This window comes from Sapajus apella, unplaced genomic scaffold (genome assembly GCF_009761245.1).
Source record: "Sapajus apella isolate SASKATOON/1434 unplaced genomic scaffold, GSC_monkey_1.0 scaffold126, whole genome shotgun sequence".
Classification (NCBI taxonomy): domain Eukaryota; kingdom Metazoa; phylum Chordata; class Mammalia; order Primates; family Cebidae; genus Sapajus; species Sapajus apella.
In genome coordinates, this window is record NW_022437066.1 from 1706533 (window position 1) to 1724457 (window position 17925).

General features: G+C 61.8%; 2 protein-coding genes across 13 annotated transcripts in view; both read left to right on the forward strand.

Annotated features, from left to right (window-relative positions):
• Positions 1 to 11713, forward strand: part of SNAPC4 (small nuclear RNA activating complex polypeptide 4) — a 28501-nt gene extending 16788 nt beyond the window's left edge. For 10 of the 12 annotated variants that reach the window (XM_032261751.1, XM_032261754.1, XM_032261752.1 and 7 more), the window contains exons 12-24: positions 142 to 248; positions 411 to 505; positions 2934 to 3028; positions 3667 to 3746; positions 4232 to 4702; positions 5399 to 5482; positions 5660 to 5909; positions 6299 to 6369; positions 6818 to 6928; positions 7653 to 7680; positions 8191 to 9857; positions 10831 to 10969; positions 11524 to 11713. In XM_032261751.1, the coding sequence (XP_032117642.1) occupies positions 142 to 248; positions 411 to 505; positions 2934 to 3028; positions 3667 to 3746; positions 4232 to 4702; positions 5399 to 5482; positions 5660 to 5909; positions 6299 to 6369; positions 6818 to 6928; positions 7653 to 7680; positions 8191 to 9857; positions 10831 to 10962 (3191 nt within the window). In that variant the 3' untranslated portion in view covers positions 10963 to 10969; positions 11524 to 11713. The remainder of the gene's footprint in view (positions 1 to 141; positions 249 to 410; positions 506 to 2933; positions 3029 to 3666; positions 3747 to 4231; positions 4703 to 5398; positions 5483 to 5659; positions 5910 to 6298; positions 6370 to 6817; positions 6929 to 7652; positions 7681 to 8190; positions 9858 to 10830; positions 10970 to 11523) is intronic. The other 2 variants (XM_032261758.1, XM_032261757.1) reach the window with 2 other exon arrangements.
• A 1571-nt stretch (positions 11714 to 13284) lies between these two features.
• The window catches only part of CARD9 (caspase recruitment domain family member 9), an 11368-nt gene continuing 6727 nt past the window's right edge, over positions 13285 to 17925 (forward strand). Inside the window, exons 1-7 of the mRNA XM_032261808.1 lie at positions 13285 to 13732; positions 15217 to 15416; positions 15853 to 15990; positions 16150 to 16454; positions 16588 to 16767; positions 16866 to 17009; positions 17417 to 17542. Coding sequence (XP_032117699.1) covers positions 15233 to 15416; positions 15853 to 15990; positions 16150 to 16454; positions 16588 to 16767; positions 16866 to 17009; positions 17417 to 17542 — 1077 coding nt within the window. The 5' untranslated portion in view covers positions 13285 to 13732; positions 15217 to 15232. The remainder of the gene's footprint in view (positions 13733 to 15216; positions 15417 to 15852; positions 15991 to 16149; positions 16455 to 16587; positions 16768 to 16865; positions 17010 to 17416; positions 17543 to 17925) is intronic.

The window sequence follows — 17925 nt, forward strand, 5'->3', positions numbered from 1 at the left end:
GTGACTAAAGTGACTCTTTCTATGTGACCCATCTGGAGGGTGGGTGTCTGGGCCCCATGGGACCCCCCTGTCCCTAGCTGCGTACTGTTTGGTGTGTGACTTGTGGCCCCATGGGACCCCACCCCATCCCTCTGTTTCTAGTTGTCTACTATATGGAAGGGAGAGACTCCATGCAGTTGATCTATCGGTGGACCAAGAGCTTGGATCCTGCCCTGAAGAAGGGGTGCTGGGCCCCAGAGGAAGATGCTGTAAGTGTGCTGTGCCCTGGGAGAGCTGGCCTCTGGGAAGGTGGCGGGACTGTGCTCAGTAGCTGCAGGGCCCCAGTGGGCCCTTGTCTGACTGGGTCCAGGGTGAGGAGGCTGTGGCCGTGCCTGCAGAGACTTTACTTGTCTGCCTGTCTTGTCCTGCAGAAGTTGCTTCAAGCTGTTGCCAAATATGGGGAGCAGGATTGGTTTAAAATCCGGGAAGAGGTGCCAGGTAGGAGCGATGCCCAGTGCCGAGATCGGTGAGTTGCACAGTGCTGGGTGAGGGAGGGGCTGGCGTGGGTTGAAAGTTGACCCTCGTATAGGCCATGGGCAGGCTGGGCCACGGCAACCAGGAGGGATTTGCTATCACAGGAGCAGAGCGCAGCCCGCGGGGCCTTGGTGTGCCAGGGTTGACCCGTGTGGGAAGCAGGATAAGCTATTTTTTTCCAACCTTGACTTCTTTATTGTGTTTGCCATGAACAAGGCATGGGCTGCACCGGAGACAGCGCCCTGGTCGGCCCTTCCTGACCCTTGCTGTCAGATTCTCCCAGACCGCTGGTGGGCAGGCTCCCTGGGCAGATGCTGCAGCTCCCCACTTTGCTTACCCCTGGTCCTTTCAAAAATAGCGTTACTAAGATAATTCACATGCCGTAGTGCGTTTATTTAAAGGATGTCGTTCAAAAGCCGGGCACAGTGGCTCACGCCTGTAATCCCAGCACTTTGGGGGGCCAAGGCAGGTGGATCTCTTCGCTTGGGGCCAGGGCATGGCAAAACCCCATCTCTACTAAAAATACAAAAATTAGCCTAGTGTGGTGATAATGCACCTGTGGTCCCAACTACTCTGGAGGAGGAGGCAGGAGAATCGCTTGAACCTGGGAGGCGGGGGTTGCAGTGAGCCGAGATGACGCCACGGCACTCCAGCCTGGTGACAGAGCCCAGGCTCTCAAAAAATATATAAATAAATTAATTACAATGAAGTGTAGAGTTAAGTGGTTTTTAGTATTTAGTATTCATCGAGATCACGCCACTGCACTCCAGCCTGGGTGACAGAGCCCAGGCTCTCAAAAAAATATAAATAAATTAATGATAATGAAGTGTAGAGGTAAATGGTTTTTAGTGTTCACTGTTCGTGGAGCTGTGCAGCCATCACCAAAATCAATTGTAAAACATATCACCCCAAAAAGAAAGCTGTTCAACAAAAAACCACCCAGTCTCAACACGGGCAAAGAACTTGAGTGGCTGTCTCTCCTAAGCAGATGCACAGGTGGCCAGCAAGCACGTGCAGAGATGCCCAGCGCTATGAGTCACGGGGGAGGCGCAGGTCAAACACGTGCGCTGGGATGGCTGTCAATCTAAAAAAGTCCCTGTGTTGGCGAGGATGTAGAGAAATTGAAACCTTTGTGCATTTTGGTGGAAATGTAAAATGGTCCAGCGTCTGTGGAAAAGTATGGTGGTTCCTCAAAGACTTAAACATAGAATTATACGCCCAAGATTGATAAGCATAAAACCCGCAAGAATTGAAGGCAGGAACTCAGATACAGCAGTGTGCAAGCGCATCTTTCCCCAGAGCGGAAGTTTGGAAACAGCCCAAGCATTCGTCAGCAGATGAGTGGAAAACAAACTTTTCATGCAGTGCAGTATCATTTAGCCTTAAGAATGGAATTCTCACATAAATATATTTCTGCAAATTCTGGTACAATGTGGGTGAACCCTGAAAACATCCTGAACATTCCCCTGCCCGTCTTCACACAGACACACCGTTCATTTCTCTTAGGTGTATCCTGGGAGTGGCATTGTAACTCGGTGTTCAACCTTTAGAGGAACGGGAGACCGTTTTCCAAAGGGGTTGAACCATTTCGTGTTCCCAGTAGCAGTGTCAGGCTTCCGGTTCTCCACATTCCCACCAGCACTTGGGATCCGTCCGTGATTCTTAGCCACCCTCTCTGGTGTGCAGTGGCGTCTCACTGTGGTTTTCACATGCACCTCCCCGTGGCTAATGATGTGGGGCCTCTTGTCGTGTGCTAGGTGACCGTTCACAGAAATAGATTTTTAGGGGAATGTCTGTTTAAGTCCTTTGCCCATTTTTAACATTATTTGTCTTGGTATTACCGACTTGTAAGAGTTCTCTGGCCGGGCGCGGTGGCTCAAGCCTGTAATCCCAGCACTTTGGGAGGCCGAGGCGGGTGGATCACGAGGTCAAGAGATCGAGACCATCCTGATCAACATGGTGAAACCCCGTCTCTACTAAAAATACAAAAAATTAGCTGGGCATGGTGGCGCGTGCCTGTAGTCCCAGCTACTCAGGAGGCTGAGGCAGGAGAATTGCTTGAACCCAAGAGGTGGAGGTTGCAGTGAGCTGAGATCGCGCCATTGCACTCCAGCCTGGGTAACAAGAGCGAAACTCCGTCTCCAAAAAAAAAAAAAAAGTTCTCTGTGTTCCAGATACAGGTTCCTTACCAGACACGTGAGGTGCAAACGTTCTCTCCCAGTCTGTCCGCTGTCCTGCTTTCTCCACGGTGTCCTCTGGGACACAAAGCTTTGGACTTTGATGAAGTCCACTTTATCTATAGTTTTCTTTTGTCGACTGCACTTTTACTGTCATCGCCAAGAAGCCATGAAAGAAGCTGGGGCAGCAGCGGGCGGCGTCTCAGCGTCTGACAGGTCCGTTTCTTTCCATGTCACTTTCAGGTATCTCAGGAGATTACATTTCAGTCTGAAAAAGGGGCGGTGGAATTTAAAAGAAGAGGAACAGTTAATTGAATTAATAGAAAAATACGGTGTTGGTAAGTTGTTGATAGTTTTTCTAGCTTCTTTTTTTTTGTTTTTTAGAAATGAGATCAAGATCAAGACAGAGCAAGCTCTGTCATCCGGGCTGGGGTGCGGGGGCATGACCATAGCCCACTGCGGCCGCAAACGTTTGGGCTCAAGCCATCCTGCCACCTCAGCCTCCCAAGTAGCTGGGGCTGCCAAGTGTGTGCCACCACACCCAACGAGCTGAGTGTTTTATAGCGAAGTCTGCTTATACCTGTAATGTTTCCTTAGACTAAATTCTAGCTGTGGTATTGCCATGTGCAGGGACACACCAGCTGCTAAGGCTCTGCCCTGTGAGAGCAGCACCTGCGCTCCCCCCGCCGCTGCATGCAGAGCATGAATTATGGGGGATGGCTGAGGCGAGCAGATATGTGAGGGCCTCGGTGTGTGCTTGGGACCATTTTCCCTTCTCACACGTTTGAGGGCCTGAACATCCACTGAAAGTCACATGCGCCCACCATGCTTGACCCTGCTTCTCACGCAGCGTGAGGGTACGCAGGAGGCCCCACTCCGATAATAGGACCCACGGCGAGTCTCCTGGGGAACAGCAAGTCCGTCTTGGGGATGAATCTTTGGATGACGCCATTTCCATGGGGTTTGGCCTTTGTAGGTCACTGGGCAAAAATAGCTTCTGAGCTGCCCCATCGGTCCGGTTCCCAGTGTCTGAGCAAGTGGAAGATCATGATGGGGGTGAGGCACTCACTCGTTCTTTACCTGAAACCGACAACGGTCTGGTCCACTGGAGACCCAGCAGGAGGAGGAGGGAGGGAGGCGGGTGGAGGGAAGCGGGGGACCCAGAGGAGGAGGAGGGAGGGAGGCAAGTGGAGGGAAGGGGGGGACCCAGAGAAGGAGGGAGGGAGGGAGGCGGGTGGAGGGAAGGGGTGGGACCCAGAGGAGGGACCCAGAGGAGGAGGAGGGAGGGAGGCGGGTGGAGGGAAGGGGGGGGACCCAGAGGAGGGACCCGGAGGGGGGGGGGGGAGGGAGGCGGGTGGAGGGAAGGGGGAGCATTTGGTTTCTGGCCCTGGCTTTTCTTCTGGGTGGCCAAGGGCAGAGGGAGACCCTGACTTGGCAGCAGCTCTTGACCCCGGAGGTGCCCCAAAGGGCTGGCCGCTTGCTGCTGTCCTCAGCAAACCCCGGGAAGCCGAGGCCTCCAAGTAGCCCCTTCCTCCCCTCAGAAGAAGCAGGGTCTCCGGAGGCGGCGTCGGAGGGCCCGTCACAGGGTCCGCTGGAGCTCTAGCAGCAGCAGCAGCAGCAGCAGTGGAGACAGCAGCAGAGTGGGCGGCAGCAGCAGCAGCAGCAGCAGTGACGAGGAGGAGCCGGAGCAGGCGCAGGCCAGGGAGGGTGGCCGAGCGCTGCTGTCCCCGCAATACGTGGTCCCGGACATGGATCTGTGGGTTCCTGTCAGGCAGAGCACCAGAGGGGCAGGGGGCTGGCTGGGATGCCCCGCTGCCTCCCCCAGCCCTCTCAAGGGGTCCACTGCCAGCCAAGGTGACAGCAAGGAAGCTTCTGCCACACCCACGGCTCCTGGAGAGGAGAGGAGCCCAGCACAGGCCCCTTCGAGGGCCCACAGCCCTGTCCCGAGAGCTGCCCAGGCCTCCCACTTGGCAGACACTCAACCAGCGGGTGTAGAGAAGCAGGCCCCTGAGGTAGGCCCAGGCCCCAGGTGCACCATGGGAAGTGCACTCCTGCGCTTGCCAGGGCGGGTGCTGACAGTTTGAGGGACATGGCTGAATGGGCACTTGGGCCTGGAGGCATTTCTGAAACATTTCACCCCCAAGCCGGGGTGGGGGAGGGCAGAGGCGGCAGTGGGAGGAGCCCCGTTCCCCGTGAGCCTGCGCACTGGAGACCCTTCTTGGGGAGGGCCTCTCCACTGACGGGCCCGGCATGGCTCATGGTGCGTCTCCCTGTCTTGGTTGGTCTTCACCATGTCAGGCCCTGGGCACAGGCCCAGCTCTGGCCGTGTCTGCAGAGTCGTCACTGAACAGGCTGGTCTGTCCTGGGAGGCGCTGGTGGCGACAGTGGACACTGAGGCTACCGGCAGAGCCAAGGGCATGGCACCTGCTGCCGCACAGCCAGTGTCTCCCTGGGCTGGAGCCTTACCCGGAAGAGCTGCCGTCAGCCTGAGGAGCTGAATGTGGGGTGTGGGACCCTGTTATTGTCCCAGGAGCCAGGCCTCGGGGGAGGCCCTGCCTGGGGACCCTGCACTTCCCATGGTGAACGTTCTGTGAGGCAGAGCTGGGCTCTGCACAGCCACAATTTGGAGCCTGGGTGACGAGGTGGCCATGTCTGGGCAGTGTGGGGAAGGCCCCCATGTGCCCCGCCTCAGGCAGGTTTCTCATCAGTGTGGGAGGCGTCTGCTGACGGTGCCCGTGGAGACTGTGCTGAGGGTGCTCAGGGCCAACACAGCTGCTCGGAGCTGCACACAGGTGAGGCCTACTGTGGACACGCACACCCACGCCACCACCTGCCCTGCCCTGGTCTGAGCTGTTCTTCTCCCCCGCCGATCACAGCCTGACGGGGGTGGAGGACAGCACTGGCCGCCAAGCAGGGTCCACTCCAGGGGCCAGGACTGGCCAGGGGCTCCAGGTGCCACCTTCTTACAGAAAGAGCAGCTGAGGCAGCCGCCCCTGCCCAGTTCACCCCCAGGGGTCAGCCCTGGTGACAGCATGGCCCGGTCCCATGTGCGGTGGCTGCGGCACAGAGCCGCCCAGAGCGGGCAGCGGCGCTGGAGACAGGCTCTGCACCGGAGGCTCCTGGACCGCAGGCTGCTCCTGGCTGTGACCCCCTGGGTGGGGGACGTCGTCCTGCCCTGCACAGAGGCTCCCCAGAGACCCGCCACAGTGCAGACTCGAGGTATGGCCTGGGGCTTCCTTGGGAGCCTCCTAGGGGCCAGGGGTGAGGATGAGGAGTACATCCAGCCTAGCAGATGGTGGTCACTTTTTGGGGCGGGCCCTACCTCTGGTAAGCTTTCTGTCGCTGAAGGTTTCCAGGACACCCAGTCAGAGCCAGCCCGCCCTCCCTGCCCCACCACTCTTCCTGGGCCAAGCACATGGCAGCTGGGCTGATTTTGTGTGGTGACAGGGCTAAGGGGCCCCCGTTTGTCCAGCCATGGCTGTGTAGTGCTGGTGCCAGGGCCTCTCCTCCCAGCCCAGCCCGGCTCCCAATCCTGAGGGCTTCTGGAGTCTTCTCAAAAGCCACACGGGAGCTGAGGCTGCTTTCCACCTATCCCCCTGTGCCCGCAGCGGATGGCGTCAGGGAGCAGCTGCAGCAGGCCCACCTGACCAGCACCCCTGTGTTTACCCTGTTCACCCAGGTAAGCCGCTGGGACAGAGCTTCATCTCCCTTTGCCTTGTAAAAAGATTTTGGTGAAGTTTTGAAATCTGCCATATATTCATTCCTTAAAATCCAATTATCTAAAGTTTTCTGGCCTTGAAAATGCACTTTCCATGCCTTACACCATCGGCAAGTGAACGTGCAGGGGGCACAGGCTAGAGCCCGCTGCCACCATCGAGCCAAACGCTGTCTGCAGAGGGGCCCCTGGGGCCCGGTGGTGAGCGGAAGATGGGGAGGGAGGAGAGCAGGCCGGGGCACGTGGGAGGCTTTGCTGGGTGTCCACAGCCTCAGGGCTACCACAGGCTCTGCCCAGCCTCTGGGCCTTCGGAGCTGCCCCTGAAAGCAGCTGCAGTTAGGGCGCCTCCTGAGTCTCGGGCATAGGGTCTGAGGAGGGCTGGGCAGGGAGCCCTTCCACCTGTGTTTTTTAGTTATTCCAGATCGACACTGCCGGCTGCTTGGAGGTCGTCCGAGAGAGGAAGGCCCTGCCACCCAGGCTGCCCCGGGTTGGTGCTCGGCACCCATCACTGCATCTTCCGCAGGTAACGGGCACTTGGGCTGAGAGATGAGGATGACTGCTGCCCTCCCCAGCATGGAGTGGCCTTCCATGAAGGCTCCATGCCTGCCCCACACACTGCCACATCCCCAAGGAGGCATCTGCACTTCCCACCTGAGTGGACGCAGCCCTGAGAGGCCCCAGGGAAGTCAGGCAGGTGCAGATCGGGGCTGACACTGGGGTGCCCATGTGCCTAGCCTGTTTCCCCCATAACCCCGCTGGGCGGAGGTCATGGACACGGGCGCTGTCTGCCACGGCTGCCTGGTTCTTGCCTTTCTGCTCCAGAAACTAAATTCACATGAGTTCACCAAGGCCTCACCCCTGAGCCCAGTCATCTGGGGATGGGGGGGACAAAGCATTGTCACTTAGACAATCAGGAACAGCACTGGGATGACTCCTAGGCCTCTGTGCTCCCAGCCTCCTGCCTCGCCCTGCGGATACCACCCTGCTCCCACCCTCTTGCAAGAGCTCTTGGTACCCTTGGAAGGAGCTGCGGGGGGCAGGAGGCCAGGCCTTTGCCCGCTGTGCCACACGCTTGGCCGCACTTGTGGCCGCGGAGTTCCTGCAGAGGCGTGTGTGAGGCCGCGCTAGCCCTTGGGGCCTCATCCCCGTTTCAGGGAGTGGCAGGGGATAGTCCGCATGCTAAGAGGTGGTCCAAGCCCACAGATGACGCCTGAGCTGCTGACTCCTCCCCTCTCTTCCTTCTCCAGGCCTCCTCAAGTGCCCAGAGCACCCCAGGTAACACCTCTGCTGCTCTGCCCTGGTGGGGAAGAGGGCTCACCTGGCCCGGGCTCTCACCCATAGCCCCCTAGCAGCACAGCCTGTGGCCCCTGGTGACAGAGCCCCTGCGAGTCCCACCACAGGGATGAGAGTCCGGCTGGGCCAGCACCCTGCAGCCCTGAGGCTTCCCCCACATGCGGTCTGGAGGCAGGGGTCTTCTTGAGTGAGGGTCCGCGCATGCTCCAAGCCAGCAGCATCGGGCAAAGCCTGGGCTCCTGGCTGGTGTCTCGGCCAGCATTAAATGGGCCGGGCTTCCCAGAGTGCCCAGTGGCCTGGCTTTTGCCGGAGCATTGGGGTCTGGGGTAACTACTGTGACTCGGCAGACCCAGGACATGCCGCTGGACCCCCTCTTGGCTCCAGATCCCAGGCTTCGCACGTGGGTCCTCCTTATGAGGGGATGGCAGCGGGGGCTGTCCCTGGGCCACATGCCTGGGGCTCCTCCTTAGGTGTGGTCTGTCCTCCCCATAGGCCGCCCCTTCCCAAACGTGCCGGCTCAAGAAGCCTCAAAGAGCGCCAGCCACAAAGGGAGCCAGAGACGGGCGTCCAGCCGGGCAGAGTGCACACTGCCCCAGGCGTCCACACTGGCTCCGACCGGCCCCCGGCCCAAGCGCAAGACCGTGTCAGAGCTACTTCAGGAGAAGCGGCTTCAGGAGGCCCGTGCCAGAGAGGCCGCCCGGGGCCCAGTGGTGCTGCCGTCCCAGCTGCTGGTCTCCTCGCCTGTGGTCCTCCAGCCCCCTCTACCACACGCCCCGCACTGCCGCCCAGCCCCCGGGCCCGTCGTCTCAAATGCACCACTCTCTGGGCCTGGGACTCCCGCAGCAGCCAGGCCTGGCACTTCTGGCTTCCAGCAGGAGGTTGGGACTTCAGCCACCGACAAGAGACTCTCCACCCTGCAAGCCCTGCCCCTCGCTCCTGCCTTCACGGGGGCTGAGGGCACAGCCCCTTCCCTGAGCCCCGACCAGATCTCTGTGAGCTGCCCCGGGAGTGGCCTTGGACAGTCTCAGGCCCCCGCTGCATCCCGGAAGCAGGGCCTGCCTGAGGCGCCGCCCTTCCTCCCTGCAGCCCCCAGCCCTGCCCCACCGCCTGTCCAGCCCCTCAGCCTGACTCATGTAGGAGGACCAGGTGTGGTGGCCAGTGTCCCCCTGCCTGTCACCTGGGTGCTCACAGCCCAGGGGCTCCTCCCCGTTCCTGTGCCAGCTGTGGTGGGCCTTCCCAGGCCCGTAGGGACCCCTGGCCCCACAGGGCTGCTGGCCACTCTGCTGCCTCCCCTTACCGAGACTCAGGCGGCCCAGGACCCCAGGGCTGTGGCCAGTATGAATGTGGAACCAGAGCCTTCCTGCAGGACAGACCCACCAGCCCCTCCCACACAGGCCCCCTCCCAAAGTCCTGCAGAAGTGGATGGCAGTGTGGCCCTTGTCCCTGGAGAGGCCCAGGTGGCCAGGGAGATACCTGCACCCATGACATCCACCCAGACTGACCCCCCTGAAGCAGAACCCCTTTGGCCCAGGAGGCTGCCAGACCTTGGTGGTGCCATCCCAGCAAGTGAGCCAGCCGGGACACCAGGGTCCCCCTCAGGGACACAGGAGCCCAGGGGTCCTCTGGGCCTGGAGAGACCACCCCTGCCACAGCCTGGGCCTGAGAAGGGGGCCCTGGACCTGGGCCTGCTGTCCCAGGAGGGCGAGACAGCCACACAGGAGTGGCTGGGGGGTCGGCGGGGGGTGCATGTGCCTCCCCTGGTGAGCAGACTGCCCTACCAGCCCCCAGCCCTGTGCAGCCTGCGGGCCCTGGCTGGCCTCCTGCTCCACAAGAAGGCCCTGGAGCACAAGGCTGCCTCCTTGGTGCGCCTCCCGGCCGGGGTCCAAACTCAGCAGCCAACAGGAGTGCTGCAGGCCTCACGGGGGCTGGTGCAGGGGCAGCTCCAGGACAACCCCGCCTACCTCCTGCTGCGGGCACGGTTCCTGGCAGCCTTCACCCTCCCTGCACTCCTGGCCACTCTGGCTCCCCATGGCATCCACACCACCCTCTCAGCAGCTTCGATGGCGGGCTCCGAGAGTGAGGAGGAAGACCTGAGTGAGCTGGAACTCGCAGACGGGGCCAGGCAGCTGGGTCACAGGGTGGCCACACAGCTCGTTCAGGTAAAGTGGGTGCCCAGCCCCACTTCCCCATGGCAGGCGGCGGGGTGGGGGTCGGTGGAAGTTGCGGGCAGGAGGGCCGGCTGCCGGGTGTCTCAGGAGGAGGAAGCTGGCTCCTGCCTGGTCGGTTGCGTGTAGATTCTGCAGAAGTTGCCGTCCTTTGGGGCAGTGTGGAAAATAGGAGAGGGGCCTCATTCTGCTGCTGCCCAGCCAGGTCCTCTTGTCGGAGCCAGAAGCTCTGGGAGCAGATGCGGACCCGGCTCTGGGCCACACATGCCACACTGTGTGCTGCGGGGTGGGCCCCAGGCACAGCAGAGAGTGTGTTCGTCCTGCATTTCTAGGGTCCCAGAGGTCCCTCTTGCTGTCACCTTTCTGAGTATACTTGGGAAGAGTTTTCCAAGTTCTGTAGGCAAAACCACATTCGAAACCCTGGAGGAGAAGCCGTGAGGAGACGTGGCCTGGGAGGCTTCCTCCCTTGCTGCCAGGTGTCCACCTGTAGCCGCCAGGGGGCTGGCCTCCCTGAGAAATCGCCAGAAGCAGGCAGCCCCCGCTGGAGCTGTGGGCCTGCTGTGGGGAGGATGGCAGGGGCTGCCCGTCTCTTCCCACGGTTGTGCCTCGTTTCGTTCTGTGCTGAAGTGAGGGAGAACGTAGTGCCCGGGAGCGGGCTGAGGACCCCGGCCGGCCAGGGGAAGAGGCCCCCATGCCACAGCCATGAGTGATGGCCAGCCTATGGGGGAGCAGAAGGCTGGCCATGGGGACGGCTTAGACGGGGTTGGAGCCCCCGAGGGAGGGAGAGTGCAGTGGGAAGCAAGTCACACGTGGCCTCAGGAGTGCCTGGAGCAGCTCCGGCCCCCGCTGAGGGGCCCCATCCCAAGTGGGACACTTGCCCACAGGGCTTCTCCTCACTCCCTGCCCCTTCCCCGCCCATCATGGCTTATGGGGGTCACTCAGCCCCACTGCTTGGATTTTGTTTCAGGGAGCCCCAGACTCCGGCGAATGCTCTGCCTCTCCCTGCCAGGGTGCTTCTGATGACCTTGATGTTGACGACCTTGATGTGCTGAGAACCCGGCATGCCAGGCACACCCGGAAGCGGAATTGGCTGGTGTGAGCAGCAGGTGAGCCCGAGTGGGAGGCCACTGTCCTGTGACCCGGGGGGGGAGAGGCGTCTGAGCTGGGGACGCCAGCTTCCCTCTGCTCTTTGCTTTGGTGCTGACAGCAGGTGTGTGGGGTTAGGTTGGGGGCTGGGACTATGTGGGCCTTGAGGGCAGGTCCAGAGTCATGGGGGCCCTCTGTGGGGAGAAGCATTGAAGCTGCCCATGCCTCGGGCCTTGGCACCATTGCCCCGTGACCACAAGGCTCATTCCCTGCCCTTGCTGGGGTCCCGGCTCCTCCCTGGCTGCCGTACTCCGGTGGCGCGCGTTCCTGTGCATCGCTCTGTCCTCTCCCCACCGTGACCAGCCACAGAGCATCAGGCTGGCTTTTCACTGCTGGGGCCCTGGTTCCGACGGCAGGTGCCCTGGGCCTTAGCACATGTGGATCGGATTCACCAAGCAGACTGGGAGTGGCTGGCACCAGGGCAGACTTGGTTCCCGTCTGTCTGTCCCAGCGCTGCTTGGGGGTCTGGCTGGGCTCAGGGGCACCCCACCACCTGGGTGTTCTTGTGTTCCAGGACAGGCACTCCCCAGAAGCCCGTGACCCTGCTGGTGAGAGGCAGCCACAGGCCAGGGAGCTGCTGGCCGCTGACCAAGCAAGTCTGCGGGGAACAGGGATGGCCCTGCAAACTGAACGTGTGGCTGGTCCCCAAGTGCACGTCTCAGCCCTGGGAGGAATAAAGTTCTGTTTCTAACTGTAGAGCCAGACACAGGCTGCCGTGGTTTGTTGTCCTGAGATGCTGGGCAGCGTACAGGGAGCCTCTGCCCGGCCAGGGTCAGGCCGCTGCCCGGTGGCCCAGCCACTCTAGTGCAGGCAGTTTGGGGACAGCAGGGTGCTGGGGCTCAGCACTGTGGTCCTCGAGCCTCCTGTACCCTGGCTGCCCTCCTGGCAGAGACACAGGCTTTCGCCCATTTCTTGGAAAGCATCTGTGGCTCTGGCCTTCAGGCTGAGCCAGTGCCCACCCCAGACGGCCGCCAGCCTTGCGCCAGCCTGGCTGAGCCAGGGGTTCCCTGGAACAGGTGACCTGGCTACCCAGACACGGCACCCCGCCCGCCTTCACTGTTCCTTTTGCATGGGCCTTTCCTGGCACAAGACCACGCCTCATCTTCCCCGTCTGTCCCCTCGCAGCCTCTCCTTTGTCTCCGTGTCAGCGTCCTCAGGCCCTTGGTGCTCCTGTGGGCTTCACTCCTTCACTGGAACCACTGGGGGGCCTCAGCTCTGGGCACCTGGCCAGCCTGGCTCCCGAACACGTGTTACTGCGCCTGGTTCTAGTAGCTGGTGCCTCATCTCCTGGGGGCCCCTCTGGCCTGTGGGTGATTTAGAGGTATATTTCATTTCCAAATACTTAGGGATTTTCAGATACCTGTTACTGATTTTTAGCTTCTGATATGGTTAGAGAACATGACACTTGTATTCATTTCTAAATACACACACCACAAGGAAGACATGGGTCCTCGTTCTGCAAGCTGGGGAAACACTGGCTCATGAGGGCCTGGCACCAGCTCACACCCACTCTCAGCAGGGCCCAGGACGGTGCTTCTGCCCACACACTCATCCTGCTGGTCAGGGGCACGGCAGGGGCACAGCCCCCTGGAATGTGGCTTTGCCAAGAACGCACCAGGACCCTAACAGCCCGCCCCAAGAGCCCACGAGGACCCTAACTGTCTACTCCTCAATGCATGGTGTCAGGTGCTGTCCCTGCAGAGGCCTGAGGGCTGGAGGCTGGGAGAGGTAGGTGAGCGCCACACCAGCTTCCTGCCCTTCCGGCCTGGTGGCCCCTTCTCAAAGCTGCTGGGCGGCAACTCGGTTCAACCAGCTTTACCGGGTGAGCCGGGGCCTGGGGGTTCCCAAACCTGCAGGGATGAAGCGCTGACAGCCCACACGCTGAAGTGCACGATTCAGGGCAGACTGCTGCCTGCTGTCGTGGGTGGGCGCGGAGCTGTGCCCTTCCATCACCGGCCCTTCTGAAGCTGGTTTGGGGGACTCTGGGAGTGGCCTTAGTCCCCACGTGCATCCTGGTGAAGAGCAGGGACGCCTCGATAAGAACATAACAGTCCAGCGACACTTCTGGAAGGGATGTTTCTCTCGTGTGCAGCTGGGTGGTGGCTGGTGCCGTGGCCCCGGGCAGGCTGCAGTGGCCTCCTGGGGGCCATGAGGTGGGCTGCAGCCCTGTTGTGACCAAGGTGTGTTCTGGTCATGCTGTGTGGCTGTGTGCTTCCCTGCATGTGCCCTGAGGGCCTGGCCCATACCAGCTGGCCCAGCCCTGCCAGATGCTGGCAAAGGTGAACCTTCGCACACAGCAGACCCACTGAAGAAGCCTCCAGAAGTCTGTGACCAGGCCAAAGCAGCTGGGTGTGGGTTGACCTTGTTGGGCCCCCTGGGGGCCTCTGCTCTCTCTTCTGCTTGCCAGGTGCCAGGGTTAGGCCTCTAAGGCAGCCCCAGGACCCATGGCCACCAGACAGGCTGGGAGTGCTGGGAGCAGCCTCCCTGGAGGGCAGAGGACTTCCACTTCCCTCTGCCCCACCTCTTGGGGCCTCCTGGGCTGGGCGAATCAGAACGCAGGCCGCCAGGGACTGTCCCCCTGTGGGAGGACTGGTGGGACTGTGGAGTTAACCAGAACCCATCAGGAAGTGCACAGGCGTCCCAGCGTGCTCCTCTTCCCTGCAGTCACGGGGAGCATCTCCCAGAGGCTCCGCAGCCCAGGCTCCTGGTTCGTCTGCGGTCAGGTGGGTCCTGGACCCTCAGGTGGGTAGGTCTGGTGCTTTTCTGAAAGGTGGCCAGGAAGGTTGGTGTCAGTCTCGTTCAGGATCCTGGCGCTGATGCCCCAAAGAAGCGTGAAGCTTCCCACGGGGAGCTGGGCAGCCTCCGCGTGCGGCCCCCTCCATTTCACGGCCACTGGGCAGGGACGTGTTCATTTCAGTGGCATTACCAGCCGAGGCAGGTGGGACTCTGGATTCAGACTGGCGAGGCATGCAAGGGGCCCAGCGTTCCCAGGACTGTCCGCTGTGTGGGTGGTGCTTCTATTCAGCCCCTTGTCTGTCAAAATTGGCCTGAATGGGATGACAAAGCACAGGAGGAAGTTGAGAAAATCCTCAAAAGACCAAGCCTGGGGCAACTGTGTCTCCAGGAGAGGTGACACAGCTCCTTTGGGCTGGAAACCAGCTTTCCCAGCGGGGCTGGAGGCTGTCTGAGGAGCGGGGTCTTGCGTGGGAGGCAGAACCGTGTGGGCGCTCCCCGCCTTGGCCCAGTCTCAGTCCCGGAGGGAGTGGCTTTCAGCGGCAGAGGCTTCCACCATGCTGGCAGAAAGGGACAGCAGTGGCTGGTCCCAACATAGGTAGTTCTTTTGTTGTGGCCAGTGAGATAGTCCTGGAGGGGGTGGCCGTGGGCCGGGCCTCACTGGGGGCAGGAGAAGAGTCCAGGGATTCACTGGTGCCCAGCACCTATGAACCTGGAGAAAACGCTACAGCGGCACTCCTGGCTGCCTGGGGCAACAGTGACAGCCCCTCCCAGAGTTGTGGGGCCGGGGGTGGGGTGGGGGGTGACAGAGACACTCCTGCGGGCAGCTCTTCCCAGCTCATACAGTGACCCTGGCAGCTGTGGCAGGGCTGGGCGGCCACTCTTGCATCATCAGCAGCCGGCCATGGAGGAGGGAGAGCACAGCCCGGGATGTGAGCGGGTGTTGGTCAGGGGAATGAGGAAGTCCCAAAAGGACCAGCTCCCCAGCTGCTGCGCTGGTGGGAGGGTCTCAGGCCAACCCGCTCTCACCCAGCTCGGCCTGGCCATAGTGCCAGGCAGGTGCTCACACCTCCATGCACTCCACCCATGGAGGCGGTTGTCTTTGCAGGCTCCAGGGTGAATTGGGAGTGTTCAGGATGCAGAGGCCAGAGAGGGGTCATGCTGAAGGGGGAGTTCCTCTTTCGGACCCATCTGTGCCTCCCTGGGTGCATACCTGGGTGACAGGATGGCTAAGGGGCAGCAGCAGGGGCTGGAAAGGCTGTGGAGGGGCCTGAAGGGGAGGGGGTCACTGTCTCTGCTGCCTCCCTGGGGGATCTGGCTGTGGGAATGCGCACCTCTCCCGGACACCCCCGGGCTGATCCCCTTGACAGCCCTGACGGGAGTGCTGGCCAGCATCTGAGAAGGGAGTGGGCGCAGGGCCTGCGTGGGGGCGGGGGCCGGCGTCACGCTCAGTGGCTGCCCCAACTCTCCCCAGCCTGCCTGCTGGGGCCATGTCAGACTACGAGAACGATGATGAGTGCTGGAGTGCCCTGGAGGGCTTCCGGGTGACGCTCACCTCGGTCATCGACCCCTCACGCATCACGCCCTACCTGCGGCAGTGCAAGGTCCTGAACCCCGATGATGAGGAGCAGGTGCTCAGTGACCCCAACCTGGTCATCCGCAAACGGAAAGTGGGTCAGTGCTGTCCCACAGGCTCCCGGCCCCAAACCCAACCAAGGAGCCGGATCGGAGGTGGCTGCAGGCTCTGCGACCCTGACCCTTGACCCCAGAGGAGCCCCGCCCGGTTTTGCCCCTGGGCACCCAGTGAGGCGCAAACTCAACCCTGACATGGCCGCCCCGCCCCCCAGCCCTCTGTTGCCAGCTCGGTGCTGCCAAGAGGGGCCGTGGGGCTCCCACCACAGCAGGGACTCCTGAAACAGCCAAGGGGCGGGTGGGCAGCACTTTGCCCCCAGCCTAGTACCTAGACCCTCAGGGTGCCTCATCCACGACCCAGACCGCAGCGCACCTCCTCTGCGTCCCAGCCTCCACTTCTCCCTGCCCCCAGACCCACCCACCCCAGCCCTCTGCCCCGCCAGCACCCCGTCCCTAGTTCAGCCTCTCTGACCCGCAGGTGTCCTCCTGGACATCCTGCAGCGGACAGGCCACAAGGGCTACGTGGCCTTCCTGGAGAGCCTAGAGCTCTACTACCCACAGCTGTACAAGAAGGTCACAGGCAAGGAGCCAGCCCGTGTTTTCTCCATGATCATTGGTGAGTGACGGGGAAGATGGGGCCGGCGGGGCCGGGCAGTGGTGCTGGGTCATCTGCCAGGCCCACATGCCTAGGAGTCCTGAGCTCCTGCCACAGTGCGAGGCGTGATGGAGCTGGACCGCCGGGGAGCGAGGGCCCTGACACTGGCCCGGCCCACAGATGCGTCCGGGGAGTCAGGCCTGACACAGCTGCTGATGACCGAGGTCATGAAGCTGCAGAAGAAGGTGCAGGACCTGACCGCGCTGCTGAGCTCCAAGGACGACTTCATCAAGGAGCTGCGGGTGAAGGATAGTCTGCTTCGCAAGCACCAGGAGCGCGTGCAGAGGCTCAAGGAGGAGTGTGAGGCCGGCAGCCGTGAGCTCAAGCGCTGCAAGGAGGAGAACTATGACCTGGCCATGCGCCTGGCGCGCCAGAGCGAGGAGAAGGGCACCGCGCTCATGCGGAACCGCGACCTGCAGCTGGAGGTGCGCCCGCTGCCCCAGGGAACCAGGGTGGCCCCCCTCGCCTGGCCTGGCGGGGTCTGCAGGTCGGGGGCGGCCCCATGGGTCGGCTGTCAGCACCTGGAGTGGACGGCTGGGCTCACCCGGCCTTCCGCAGATCGACCGGCTCAAGCACAGCCTCATGAAGGCCGAGGACGATTGCAAGGTGGAGCGCAAGCACACGCTGAAGCTCAGGCACGCCATGGAGCAGCGGCCCAGCCAGGAGCTGCTGTGGGAGCTGCAGCAGGAGAAGGCCCTGCTGCAGGCCCGGGTGCAGGAGCTGGAGGCCTCGGTTCAGGTGGGGCCGCGGGCAGGGCGGGCGCAGGTGGGGCGGGTGCAGCCCGGCCGGGCGGCATGGGCCTTCCCAGCCGGGCCATTGCTTTTTGCCCCCTTCAGGAGGGGAAGCTGGACAGGAGCAGCCCCTACATCCAGGTGCTGGAAGAGGACTGGAGGCAGGCACTGCGGGGCCATCAGGAACAGGCCAGCACCATCTTCTCCCTGCGCAAGGACCTCCGCCAGGGCGAGGCCCGTCACGCCCGGGTATGAGCGCTGTGGGGACACGTGGCCCCTGAGGGCCAAGCCAGGCTGGGTGGGCAGACCTCCGCCCACTCTGTCTGGAAGGTGGGGTGCGGGGACCCCAGGGCAGCGTCTCCACTCACCCACTCTTGGAGGCACAGTGGATGGTACCCACTCCTTGCTCACCTGCACCCCATGGCAAAGGCCATGGGCTCACTGTAGCTGGGCACAGCAGTGCCTGAGGCCTGCGGGAGAGCCCTGTGCTGCTGCGGTGTGGAAGTGGGGGGCGGTAGGGGCCTGGGGACTCCTATGGCCTCCCTCAACATCCCAACTGACCTGACCCATGTTCCTGAGCTCCTAGCTGGAGCATCCCCAACGGGTTAGAATGGGGAGCCTCAGGCCTTTGGGGGCTGAGCTGCTACCCCCTGCAGTGCATGGAGGAGAAGGAGACGTTGGAGCTGCAGTGCCGGGCCCTGCGCAAGGACTCCAAGGTGTACAAGGACCGCATCGAGGCCATCCTGCTGCAGATGGAGGAGGTCGCCGTGGAGCGGGACCAGGTGGGCGCTCACGGGGGCGGGGCGGAGTGCCCCACTCGAGGTGGGTGCCCCAGGGCCACAGCCCTTGAGGGCAGTTGTCAGAGGGTTTTTAATCTTTGTTATTTTCGAGATGGGGTCTCCCTGTGTCACCCAGGCTGGCTTCAAACTACTGGCCTCAAGCAATCCTCTGGCCTCAGCCTCCCAAAGCGCTGGGACTGCAGGTTAAGCCGACACACTGGCCTGTTTTTAAAATGACAGAAGGAATATCTAACACTAAAAACAAAGTAAACTGATGAAGTCAACACTCCCCACCCCAGCCTGCTGTCAGGGGAAACTTCCACCATCCGGCTCCACCTTAACAGACATCTCCCCTCCCTCTCCTCCCCTCCCCTCCCTCTCCTCCC